This window comes from Sorex araneus, chromosome 5 (genome assembly GCF_027595985.1).
Source record: "Sorex araneus isolate mSorAra2 chromosome 5, mSorAra2.pri, whole genome shotgun sequence".
Lineage (NCBI taxonomy): Eukaryota > Metazoa > Chordata > Mammalia > Eulipotyphla > Soricidae > Sorex > Sorex araneus.
Window position 1 is genome coordinate 139,749,154 of NC_073306.1, and position 12,751 is coordinate 139,761,904.

Genomic DNA, 12,751 nt, shown 5'->3' on the forward strand with positions numbered 1-12,751 from the left:
CAGTGTTCCCCGGGCCAAGGAGAGGTGGGCACCAGCCCCTGCAGTGCTGGGAACTCCAGGAGGACGTGTGCCCCTGGCCAGTGCCCAGGGCCCGGCGGTACCCACCAGCATCCCTGAGCCAAGTGGCAGAGGGGTCAGGCTGGGCAGTCAGGACAGGCAGTGGTGCGGGTGGGGGCACAAGGGCGTGCCTTTGAGGTCCTCGGCGTGTTTTCTTGTGACTGTCGGTGATGCCCAGTAGCTCCAGTTCTCCAAGGGGCACCTGGGGACAGGCAGACAATGGAGGACAAGGGTCCAGGCAGCCAGGTTCGGCAGCTGAGGACAGGACCCCAAGGGACCCCCGGCAGGAAGAAGCTGAAACCCATCCACACTGGTGGGTGCCTCTTGGTGGTGCCAAGCGCTGCCCCTTCCCCTGGCGGCCTGGGGACACAAACCCTGCCACGTTTCTGCCTGCAAACTCACCCCACAGCCACTCACAGGAAAGGCTGCCCGCCGCTGGGCTGTGCTGCCCACCTGGACAGCCGCACGGCCCAAACCGCGCTTCACTCCGGTGGTTCCACCCCCCTGAGGGGCAGATCAGCGCCCCTCTACAGACTCGGGCCCCTAAGGGGTCCTGAGAGAGATTCTTGGGGCAGGTGCTAAGGCATCAGAGAAGGATCGTTCAGCCGGGGGAAGAGCAGCAGGTGGACCTCCGGGCTCTCAGGAACCACTGAGTGAAGCCCGAGACCCCTCCTGGGACCACAAGGGACTAGGGATTAGGGAGGAGAAAGGGGCGAGTCTGGCTAGGAGCTAAGGAGTAGGGGCGTGGCCTTACAGGGGCTGGGGTAGGGCCGGGATCATAGCAGGGAGTTAGAAGGGGTCCAGGGATGGAGCGTGGGCGCGTGGGCGGGGCTTGGGGCCGGGGTGGGGCGGGGCGCCGGGGTGTGGGCGGGGTCCAGGGCGGGGCGCGGGCTGAGGGCGGGGCTCAGGCTGGGGGCGGGGCCTGGTGGGCAGGCGGCGCTGGCCGAGCTGGAACTCTGCGGGACATTACTTGGGTCGCCATGGACGGACGGACTGTCGGACGGTAAGTGAGCGGCCGCTCGGCCCGGACCTGCTGACGTCAGGAGCCCAGCAGGTGCCCGCTGACCTTGGCAGGACCGGGGCTGCGCGGACGCGGGCGGGAGGCGCCCCCAGCCCCTCCGCGCGGGCCCCCCCGCGTTTGCCCCGCGACGCCGCGGCGGGCAGGACCCTGGCCCCGGAGGGACGAGCGCGGCTGCACTGGACGCGGGGGAGCCCCGGCGGGCGGCAGCGGGTCCAGGGGCCTCCGGTGCGCGCGCCCTTCGCACTTCGGGGCGTCCCGCCGCGGGCGGGAGCGCGATGGGCAGCGCTGTTCGGGCCGCCGCGCCCCTGCCGCGGGCGGGGAGCGCGGTGGGCAGCGCTGTCCGGGCCGCCGCGCCCCTGCCGCGGGCGGGGAGTGCGGTGGGCATCGCTGTCCGGGCCGCCGTGGGCGGGGAGCGCGGGGGGCCGCCCTGGCGGGGGGCCGCTGGGGCTGCCGGCGAGCACGCAGTACTTTTCCAGGAGCCGCCCACCAGCTTTCCGGTCCGCCGACGGGACAGGCTCCGGGCCGGCCACCGTCTGTCCGTCCTCGCGGCCTGCTGAGGTCCCCAGTAGCCGTCGCCGTGCCCCTCCCAGAGTGGCCGGTGACTCCCAGCCCCACAGCGCTTGGGGCGGCGCTGTGCCCACCCCCAGCTCCCCGGGAGGTACCAGGGCGCCCACTGCATCCCCTGGCGGGCCCTGGTGCGGGGTGGGCCCGTGCACGGTGCCGCTGGGTGCCGGCCCCTCTCAGCGCAGCCCGCCAGCCGGCAGCACAAAGCTCTGGCTGCACCCCATGAGCCCCAGCGCCTGTCTTTCCTTGGCAACCCAGCAGGCAGACCCCTCCCCAGGCTCACTGGGCCCTGGTCATGGGGTCCTCCCAGCAGTCACGTGGACACGACAGTCGCATGGACATGGCCCTCAGGCTCAGCCCACCCCATCCCTGAGGACCCGCTGGCCTCTTACTGGGCCTGCATCTCCTGTGTTGGGATCTGGCGGGAGGGTCTGCTCTGGGGGGGTCTCCCTTTGAGGTGTAGTGGCCCCTCCCACCATGCCCTGGGGCAGGAAAATTGAGGCCCAGGCACACCACACTTCCTGTCCTCCATGCAAAGCAGCGGCCACCTGCCTCCCCTCCCAGCCCCCCTGTGGTCACCAACATGCAAATCAGGCGTGCCGGGCCCCACTGTGCCCAGTCGGCACCTGGAGTGTGGGAGAACCCGGGAGAGAAGGTCCTGCGAGGGAAGGGTGTGTCCCTGCCTCCAGGGTGGCTGCGGCTGGCACCGGGACGGAGGGGCGAGTCAGAGTGCCCCGCTGCACAGCCAGCCTGGAGCCAGACAGACGGGCACGGGCCCGGGGCTCTCAGTCTCTGGGGGTGTCGCTGCCCAGGGGCTGCAGGTGAGAGGCGGTTCCAGTGCTCACACAGGTGCAGCAGGGCCGGAGAGGGACCCAGATTCCTTTCTGCCATGGCACAGCTGACGGGGTTAGCCCAGCCCAGGGGAGCCAGAATTCTCATCTTGTCTTAACATATCATGAGTGCACCCATATGGGCGTGACACAGATGCACATACATTCACACGGATATACATGCACACACAGGTGTGACGGGCAGTGTGCACAGACACAGTCACAGAATAAATCTGTGCGCACAAATGTACATGTGTGGGGGCCGGAGCAATAGCACAGCGGGTAGGGCATTTGCCTTGCATGCGGCCGACCCGGGTTCGATCCCCGGCATCCCATATGGTCCCCCAAGCACTGCCAGGAGTAATTCCTGAGTGCAAAGCCAGGAGTAACCCCTGAGCATCGCTGGGTGTGACCCAAAAAGCAAAAAAAAAAAAACAACAAATGTACATGTGTGCACATGCACACAAACATGTTGCAGCCTCAGGCTGTGGCTCCTGGGCTGGCCCCAGGGCCCATGTCACTCTCCTGCCAGTCACCCTTGCCTAAGCACAGGCTCCCGGGGGGGCTCCTGGGCTGAGCTGAGCCGACCCCCCGGGCAGCGTGAGGAAGACTCGGCCTCACATCTGGGCCAGTGACCACCACAGGGAGGAAGCAGGAGCGTGACCGGTGCTCCCGGCACCCCTGCCTCAGCGGGTCCACCCGCGCCTGGCCAGCAGGCCCTGCCCACCCAGCCAGATCAGGGTGGAGACGGAGGGGGTCCAGGGAGCCACAGGACGGGTGAGCAAGGTCTGCGGGGTGGGGTGTCGGGGTGGCCGCGGCACTGGCCCCGACCGGAACTTCCTCTGCAGGCCTGTGCTCTGCAGCACCGTCTGGGCATAGAGATGCCCCCGCACTCGGCGAGGGGCCCCCCATTGGTGTCGGTGGCCCAACCCGCCCCCGCCAGCCCCCAGCCGGACATGGACATCGCGGCAGGACGAGGCAGGAAGACGTCCCCTGGCTGGCCCCCGGGACGGGTGGGCCTGGGGTGCGTGTCCCCGGGGGGCTTCCTGTGTCTCCTGTGTGCCGCCTCCTTCCTGCAGGGCCTGACGGTCAATGGCTTGGTCAACAGTGCAGTCACTTCGCTGGAGCGGCGCTTCCAGCTGCCCGGTGCCCTCAGTGGCCTGATCGCCAGTGCGTACGACGCGGCCGCCTGCCTCTGCCTCGCCTTTGTCGGCTACTTCGGGGGCCGCGGGCACCGGCCCCGCTGGCTGGGCTGCGGGCTGCTAGTCCTGGGCGCCGGCTCGCTGCTCTTCGCGCTGCCCCACTTCACATCCGGCCCCTACGAGGCGGCCGGGGACGGCGTGGCCACGTGCCCGGCCAACCAGACGCAGTGCCCAGGTGGCACCCCCCGCCCGCTGGGCCCCCAGATACTCTTCGTGCTGGGCCAGCTGCTGCACGGGGCGGGGGCCGCGCCCCTCTACACGCTGGGCGTCACCTACTTGGACGAGAACGTCAAGCCCAGCCACGCGCCAGTGTACATGGGTGAGTCGCTGGGAAGCTGCCTCTTGGCGGTCAGGAGCCAGGCCGGGCCAGCCCCGAGCTGCCCGCGCTCAGCTCGCTGCCAGGCAGGGATGGCGCAGGGCCCGGCGCGGCTCTGCAGCGCGTGGGGAGTCCAGAGGCCGAGGGGTCACTAGGCAGCGGGGAGACGGGGGCTGCCCTCAGGGCCGTGCTCACCCTCTACCCACCCCCCAGCCGCCGTCTACAGCGCAGCCATCCTTGGCCCCGCCGCAGGCTACCTGGTCGGGGGCGCCCTGCTGAACGTGTACACGGAGCTGGGCCGCAGGTGAGTGACCAGTGCCGACCGAGAGCAGGCAAAGGACGTGGGCAGGAGACCTGGCCCAGCTCTGCCCCGGGTGACGCTGACTCTGTCCCATGTGTGACCCCGGCTCTGCCCATGTGACGCCTGCTGTGCTTCTGTCCCGAGTGCAGTCCGCCAGCCTGGAGGGGGCGTCCCCAGGCGTGTGTGGCTGTGCTGACCGTCTCTCCGCAGGACGGCGCTGACCCCCGAGAGCCCGCTCTGGGTGGGTGCCTGGTGGGTCGGCTTCCTGGGCGTGGGCGCTGCCGCCTTCCTCGTGGCCATCCCCATCCTCGGATTCCCACGGCATCTGCCAGGTAGGGGCACCCACAGCCTGTCCTCCGTGGCCCTGGGTCCAGCGCAGCCTCTCCGGGTGCCCTCCAGCCTGTGCTGCGCCAAGCCCCAGGGGCGGGGCTGGTCGGTTTCCTCCCAGTGCCCCGCGGCACGGGCTGGACGCTCCACCCGCTCCTGCCCACACAGGGCCTGCGGGGGGGGGGGGGGGAACCGCGCTGGGGCAGCGTCTCTGATGCTCTCGCCACCTGCTCAGGTTCCAGGAGCCACGTGGACACGAGCACGTCAGAGACCCGAGGACTGAGAGACACTCCCGAGACCACCAGCAGCTCTGACATCGGCAAGACCCTCAGAGACCTGCCCCTGTGAGCCCCCCACTACCCCTGTAAAACCCCACCCCCGGGTGCCTTGGAGGTCATGCCCAGGCTGGAGCCTTGGTCCCCCGTCTTGGCCAGTGGCAGTGGACTGTCCTCACGTCCTCTCTTCTCTCGGCCTATCAGCCCTGACCGGTTTCCATAGGTGCAACTGTCCAGAGGGGCACAGGCAGACGCCCCAGCGTCGCCCCTCACCCAGGCCAGAGTGTGCAGGCAAACATGTATACTCACATGCATGGGTGCACATAGACACACATGTACACATACACACAGACATGTACATGCAGAGACACACATACATGCATGGCCATGAGGTTGCCAGATAAGACCCTCAGACCATGGATATGGACTGTTGATGGGGGTGTGGGTGTGACTAGGAGTGCGTGTGGCTGCAAGTGTGGGTGTGACTGGGTGAGTGTGGGAGTGTGGGTGTGATTGGGTGTGAGCGTGGCTGTGACTGTGTGTGAGTGTAAGGGGGTGTAACTGGGTGTGTGGGTGTGACAGGGTATGAGTGTGGGTGTGGGTGTGACCGGTGTGAATGTGAGTGTGGGTGTGAATGTGTGTGTGTGGCTGTGACCGGGTGTGAGTGTGGGTGTGACTGGGTGTGTGTGGGTGGGGGTGTGACCGGATGTGAATGTGTGTGAGTGTGGGTGTGACTGGGTGTGAATGTGGGTGTGAGTGGGGGTGTGACTGGGTTGTGGGGGTTGGGGTGTGACTGGGTGTGGGTATGAGTGTGGGTGTGACCGGGTGTGAGTGTGGGTGTGACCGGGTGTAAGTGTGAGTGGGGGTGTGAGTGGGGGTGTGACCGGGTGTGTGGGGGTGGGGTTTTGACTGGGTGTGAGTGTGGGTGTGAGTGTGGGTGTGACCGGGTGTGAGTGTGGGTGTGACCAGGTGTAAGTGTGAGTGGGGGTGTGAGTGGGGGTGTGACCGGGTGTAAGTGTGAGTGTGACTGGGTGTAAGTGTGAGTGGGGGTGTGAGTGGGGGTGTGACCGGGTGTGTGGGGGTGGAAGTGTGACCGGGTGTGAGTGTGGGTGTGAGTGTGGGTGTGAGTGTGGGTGTGACCAGGTGAGTGTGGGTGTGACCGGGTGTGGGTGTGAGTGGGTGTGTGGGTGTAGGATGGCCACGGGTGGGACTGGATGTCGGGGAGGGTGAGAGTGCCAGGGTATGAGGGTGGTGTGGGTGTTGGCTGAGTGTGGGTGGAGGGTGAGGTCAGAGCTGTGCCTGCTGGCTGCCCGCTGGCCCTCTGTCCCCACAGTTCCGTGTGGCTCCTCCTGAGGAACCGCCCGTTCCTGCTGCTGTGTGTGGCCAGTGCCGCCGAGGCCACGCTCATCGCGGGCGTGTCCACCTTCGGGCCCAAGTTCCTGGAGTCCCAGTTCAGCCTAAGTGCCTCGGAGGCGGCCACCCTGTTTGGTGAGAACCCGGCCGCCTGAGGGTCTGGCCATGGGGTCGGGGCTGGCGTGGGCGGTCAGTCTGAGGGCCAGGGCTGGCCGTGGACACCCCCCATGTGCACCCTCTGCCCCGAGACTGCCCGCAGAGCTGACAAGAACAGCCCCATGGGGAGGGGGGGCTTCCTGGCCACACCAGCCTCCTGGGTCCGTGGCCCTGCACCGCGGTCCCCTCAGGCCCCGACCGTGGCTGAGTCTCAATTTCCCCTCACCGACATCCCTGTCCCCCCCCGCAGGGTACCTGGTGGTGCCGGCTGGTGGCGGTGGCACCTTCCTGGGTGGCTTCCTGGCCAGCAGGTCCAAGCTACGGGGCGCCGGCCTGGCCAGACTCTGCCTGCTCTGCACGCTGACCAGTCTGCTGGCCGTGCTCGCCTTCCTGCTGCACTGCCCCGACCCGCCCATCGCGGGTGTGACGGTCACCTACAGCGGCAGGTGAGAGGGTGCCAGCGCAGGGGCGGGCCAGGGGGGCGGGGACACCCAGGGTGGGGACACCCAGGGGGCGGGGCGGGACACCCAGGCGTTCTGGAACAGCACCTGCGGCTTCTGCAGGGCTGTCCAGCAGGTGTGGGGTGGGGTGGGGATGGGCGGAGGGAAGGCCGGAAGCAGCCGGACCTGACCCTGAGCGGTCCCGGCTGGGGGCTGGCCCCGGGGCGGGCCGAGTGACCGCGAGCAGGTTCCGCCCGGTCGCTCGGAGGCTGGCCGGAGCTGGCCGGAGCCGTGTGCGTGACGCGCGTGGCCGTGGCCCCGCGTCCCCGGGGCAGGAGGCCGCAGGGCAGCCCCTCACTGCGCGCCCGCCCCAGCCCCCTGCCCGACGGCCGCCTGGAGCTCAACGCGTCCTGCAACGCGGCGTGCGACTGCCGGGCCGCGCGCTACAGCCCCGTGTGCGCGCCCCGCGGCCTCACCTTCGTCTCGCCCTGCCACGCGGGCTGCGTGGGGCCCGCCGCGCCCGGCGCCGGGGGCCGGCAGGTGAGCGCAGCCCCCCGCGCCCGCCCCCTCCCGCCCCCATGCCCAGACCCCGCGCCCCCCATACACAGCCCCCCGCCCGGGACCCCCGCGCCCCGACGCCCCGCCCCCTCCCGCCCCCGCGCCCAGACCCCGCGCCCAGGTCCCGCGCCCCCCATACCCAGCCCCCAGCCCGGGACCTCCGCGCCCCGACGCCCCGCCCCCTCCCGCTCCCGCGCCCAGACCCCGCGCCCCAGGCTCCGCGCCCCCCATGCCCAGCCCCCAGCCCGGGAGCCCCCGCACCCCGACGCCCCGCCCCCAGCGCCCGACGCCCCGCCCCCTCCCGCCCCCGCGCCCAGACCCCGCGCCCAGGTCCCGCACCCCCCCATACCCAGCCCCCAGCCCGGGACCCCCGCGCCCCGACGCCCCGCCCCCTCCCACCCCCGCGCCCCAGTCCCCGCGCCCCCCATGCCCAGCCCCTCTCCCGCCCCCCGCGCCCAGGCCCCCGCGCCCCAAGCCCCGCGCCCCCCATGCTCAGCCCCCCCGCCCGGGACCCCGCGCCCCAGGCCCCGCCCCCTGACGCTGGCTCCCCCCAGGAGTACCGAGGCTGCGGCTGTGCTGCCGGCCCGACCACCATGGGGCGATGCGCCGCCCCCTGCCACGCCAAGGCGCCCCTCCTGCTCGCCCTGTTCGCCGTGATCTTCTTCACGTTCGTGGGCAGCGTCCCCGCGCTCACGGCCACCCTGCGGTAAGTGTGCGGCCGGGGTCCGCGCTCACCACGGCCTTGCCTTGCAGCGCTGCCGGCGGACCCTGCAGACCCCAGAGCAGAGGCTGGAGCGCGCACGTCCTCGCGAGGTGCCGCCGCCCGGGGCGGGGGGTGGGGGCGCGGCCAGGGGTGCGCCCGGCCCACCGCGGTCCCCCCGCAGGTGCGTCCCCGAGCAGCAGAGATCCTTCGCGCTGGGCATCCAGTGGGTCGTGGTCAGGACCCTAGGTACGTGCGGGGGCGGGCGCCCCGTGTGCCGGCCTCGCCCGCCCGCGCGCCCTGAGCCTCCCTCTCCGCAGGGGCCGTCCCGGGGCCCATCGCCTTCGGCTGGGCCATGGATAGGGCCTGCCTGCTCTGGCGGCCCGGCTGCGGCGGGCGCAGCTCCTGCCTGCTCTACCGGAACGCCGCTCTGAGCCGCTACCTGCTGGCCGCCGGGCTGGCCTACAAGGTGAGCCCCTCCCTGCCTGGCCGCCTGAACACCCGCAGCGGGGAGGCGCTGTGTGGAGCTGGACGGCAGCCGTGTCCACCGGCCCATGAATCAGAACGTTGCAGGGCAGAGCCCCACCTCACCAGGGGCTAGACCCACCACCCTCAGCTGCCCGTGTCCACTGCGGAGGCTGTTCTGGGCCCCGGTTCCTGTGGCCCTGGGGTCTGATGTTCGTACGCTGTGGACGTCCCTGAGGCCTCGCTGACGGCAGTGGACACGGCCATACTCAGGAGTGTCTGAGGGTCACAGTCGCATGTTGGCACGTGTGTGTTCGGCCACCCGGCAGGGGTCAGCCACCAGGCCCAGGCCAGGCAGGCGGCGTCCTTCCACCTGGGGCCAGCAGGTTCCTGTCCCCCCAGGTCCTTGGCTTCACCCTCTTCGCCACCACCTGTTTCCTGTACAAAGCCCCGCCGGGCCCCTCCTGCAGCCTGGAGCCTGCCCAGCCCAGCCCGTCACCAGCCTCTGACAGCCCCACGGACACCCAGCCCAGAGCCCTGGCTGATGCCACCCGCAGTGCCCGGGACCTCCACTGCTGACCCACACTGACCTGCGGCAGAGGGAGAGAGCAGGCTGCCCCCCCCCCGTGTCCTCCTCTGGGGCCAACTGGTCCCCACTGTCCACTCGGTGACTCCAGGGGTCAGCCTGAACAGGCTCGGGGAGTCAGGCCTCAGACAAGAGACTCTGGGACACAGACACGTGCCCTGAGGGGGACACAGCTCGCCACCAGCTGGCCTCTGAGGGCTGGCGCTGACCGGCAAGGGGTCATCTGTCCCCTGGCTGTCCCCTGGCTGACTGGTAGACAGCAGTGAAAGTGCCCTGTCCTCCCTGTGCCCGCCCCCGTCTGCCCTTCCCCGGCAGGGGGCTCACACAGACCCCCGGGGCGGGGGGCGCTTGGATCCTGCAGGCCCTGTGGGGTCTGACTCAATAAAGTCAAGTCTATCCCCCAAAGCTCCTCTCTGGGTCGCCGTGGTTTGGGACACGTGTGTGCCAGGGTGTCTTCCGGTGGCCTTGTCCATGACCCTCATGTCCATCGCTGCCCGACCGTCCCGCACTCCTGCCCTCGCCCTGTCACCCCGCGTGGCCCTTGTGGCCACGGCAGAGGGAGGCCCAGGATAGCCCCTCCCCAGGCCTGCGTCCAGCCTCCTGCCGTCCCTCAGGTGTGGCCTCCTGGAAGCCAAGACGTGCCAGCAGCGCCCACTGCAGCACTGCCCGGTATGCCCCCCCACCCCCCCTGTCATGCTCTGCACAGGGACATGGACCCCTTGTCCCTGGGGCTCCGTCTGCTACTGCCTGGACAGTTGCCCACGGCCACCCCAGGACTTTCAGTTGTGGAGAAGTCGCAGTGGTGGACAGTGAGCACCAGGGGGCAGTAGAGACCCACCCTGATGCTGGACTCTGGCCCACAAGGCCCTGGGTCTGGTCCGGCCACTGCACAGTGTCCCCACGTACGGTCAGGCATGGCAGTGGCTGCTCTGAATGGCCTGGAGGACCCGGCCCCACCCACTGCCGCAGAAATGCCAGGACCCTGGGGCCTGGGGGTCACTTGGAGGGAACCTAGGAAGGGCCAGGGGGTCTTACCCTGAATCCAGGGACTGGGGGTGGCCTCGAGGAGGGGGAGTGTAGGGCAGCGCCAGCTGGGAGGCCCCGCAGGGCGGGCCCCAGCCCTGAATGCAGCCCCCCGCAGCCCCCCGCAGCCCCTCCCAGGCCTCTCGGCACTGCCCAGTGGGCGGGAACCCCTCTGCCCCGCCCGCCGGCTGATGGACGGCTGAGACAGCAGTGCTAGGGTCCTGGGGAGCTGCCCGCTGACCGCAGCTCTGCGTGTGCAGCTGAGGGTGTGGCTGCTAGCCAGGACCCCGGTGCCGGCTGCTGCTGAGGGACCCTCGGGCAGGGCCTCCTCTGGGGACAGATCTGTGGCTGGGGTGCCCCCGTGCAGCTGGCCCCTTCCCCACGTGTCCAGCCCTGGGGTCTCCGTCTGCAGCCCCGCCCCCAGCAGCGCTCACCCTTCCACACGCCCACCTCTGGGACCCACCTCGCTCGTCTTGGCGGACCTGGGAGCATCAGGGACCCGGACACAGCCCGTCCCCAAGGTCCCTGGGAGCCAGCCGCGGCCCCAGCCCTCTCACCCCTCGGCCCCTCCGCTGCTTGCCCTCCCCCCCAGATTGCTGAGCCCCTCCTCTGCACCCCAGGGGAGCTGGCAGCCTGCTCGCACCAGGCCTGAGGGTCCCACCCAGCGCTGCCTCGAGGCCGCGGCCCACTGGCTCCTCCAAGCGTCCCCACCCACAGGTCAGGCCTGAGCAGGACTCACGTCTCCTCTACCTGCCAGCCTCGACATTTCCGGAGCTGAGAGTCTGTCACGCGCCACCCGGACGTTCATTTCAGGGGTATGGGGAGCTGCTAAGGTACAGGACGCGGGCGTGGGCCCGAGCTGCTGGGGTCCTGCCCAGTCTGTCCCCTGGACGCCACTGGGGGTCGCGCCTGCCCAGCCAGCAGCACAGACCCAGACTCGGCCAGCAGAGGGCAGCACCCCCAGCCATCCAGCCGGCTTGGACACTGCTGGGCTGGGCCGAGGAGGGCAGCGGCGGGTCCACTGTCTGGTCTGTTGTGGCGACCCCCACCCCACAGCAGCAGCCACCACAGACCCCGCTGGTTCTGCATCTGAAATGATCAGGGGCCAGAGCAGACATCCAGCTCAGGTGCAGATGGGCAGCGGGAGGGTCCAGCACCGCCCCGTGCAGGCTTGGGAGGACAGAGGGACAGGCCGGGCCAGCGGCCTGGGGGAGGGTGGGCCTCAGCAGATTGCAGCCCTGGGCAGGCGGGAGGAGGGAGGAGCGCCAGCTGCCGCTGACCCCATTCTCCTACACAGAACCAGCCCAGGGGCAGCCCCCCGACTCCCCAGGAAGCCGGAAGGGGCAAATGTCGGCCCCTCCCCCCCAGACCTCTCGTGGAGCCCCGAGTCTGGGTGCCTCCACTGGGTGCCCAAACCCCCACACGGCACTGAGGGCACCAGGCGGGCACGTCCACCCTGGGGCCAGCCACAGGGGTGGGTATGACAAGTGACCCGGAAGAGCTCGATCCTCTGAGCTCCACTCCCACCTCCTCCTCCTCCTCCTCCTCCTCCTCCCGCTTCTGGAAAGCAATGCTAGGGGCAGAGGGCAGAGGGCAGAGGGCAGGAGAAGGGGTGGGAGGTGGGTGTTGGAGCCGGAGAGACAGGACAGTGGGAGGGTATTTGTCTTGCATGCAGCTGACCCAGGTTCGATCCCTGGCACTCCTTAGGTCCCGAGTGCCACCGGCAGTGAGCCCTGAGCATTGCTGGGTGTTCCCGCCCCAGGGATTGGTGGGTCCTGACCCCTTGCTCTGGCCCCACCAGGCTCCGTATCCTTCACCTCCAGGGCCCCCTCTTCCATTCCCCCACACCCACAGAACTGTTCACCCGCACAATCTCATGACGTCCCTGGCATCTGTGCCAGGGGCCTGGCAGGACAGGGGTGCCATGACGGGATTCTGGGCTCTCGCTCACACACACCCGCTGAGGGCTCTGGCACCAGAAGGTCCAGGCAGTACGCCAGGGGCGGAGGGAGCCCATGGCTCTCGCGAAGGACAGAGGGTCGTGCCCATGCCCACGCAGGCGGACTGGACCAGTGGGCCCTGTGCCGTCCCTGGAGCCCCGGCATTGTTCCCATGTCGGCCTGTCCAGCCCCGGAGCCCAGGGGAAGGGCAGGGCCGGCCGAGAACCAGGGCAACCTGTGCCCAGGCTGATGCGCCAGGTGGCCGCCCCAAGGCTCCTGAGTAGTGGGGACACTTGGCCTCTCCCTCTCCTGGGCCTCCCTGTGAACCAGTCACACTGCAGAGGGCTGAGGGCTCAGGCGGGTGGTCTCAGAACAGCCCTGAGAGGACCCAGGCCTCTCCGGGGGCTTCGGGCTGGCCCAGAGGCAGGACAGGACAGGACCCCAAGACTGCAGGACTCAGCAGCGGCCGCCCCCCCCTCCCCGCCTGGGCCCGTGAATCAGGACACTGCAGGAGACAGAGACCACCTCACTGGGGGTCCAGACCCGAGGCCCTGAGCCGTGGCAGCTCATCCTGGGCCCCATGGGCAAGTGAGGACCAGGACGCCCCCCCCAGCCCCCACATGCCATCGAGCCTTGG

At 69.8% G+C, this 12,751-nt stretch overlaps 1 protein-coding gene across 1 annotated transcript; it reads left to right on the forward strand.

Moving 5' to 3' along the window:
- Window positions 1-3,147: 3,147 nt before the first annotated feature.
- Window positions 3,148-9,534, forward strand: SLCO4A1 (solute carrier organic anion transporter family member 4A1). The gene is made up of 11 exons (XM_055140110.1): window positions 3,148-3,993; window positions 4,204-4,294; window positions 4,502-4,623; window positions 4,854-4,962; window positions 6,227-6,381; window positions 6,653-6,848; window positions 7,217-7,382; window positions 7,955-8,106; window positions 8,285-8,349; window positions 8,421-8,569; window positions 8,968-9,534. The coding sequence occupies exons 1-11, from the start codon at window positions 3,354-3,356 to the stop codon at window positions 9,142-9,144; spliced, it is 2,022 nt and encodes a 673-aa protein (XP_054996085.1). The 5' UTR covers window positions 3,148-3,353; the 3' UTR covers window positions 9,145-9,534.
- Window positions 9,535-12,751: the final 3,217 nt, after the last annotated feature.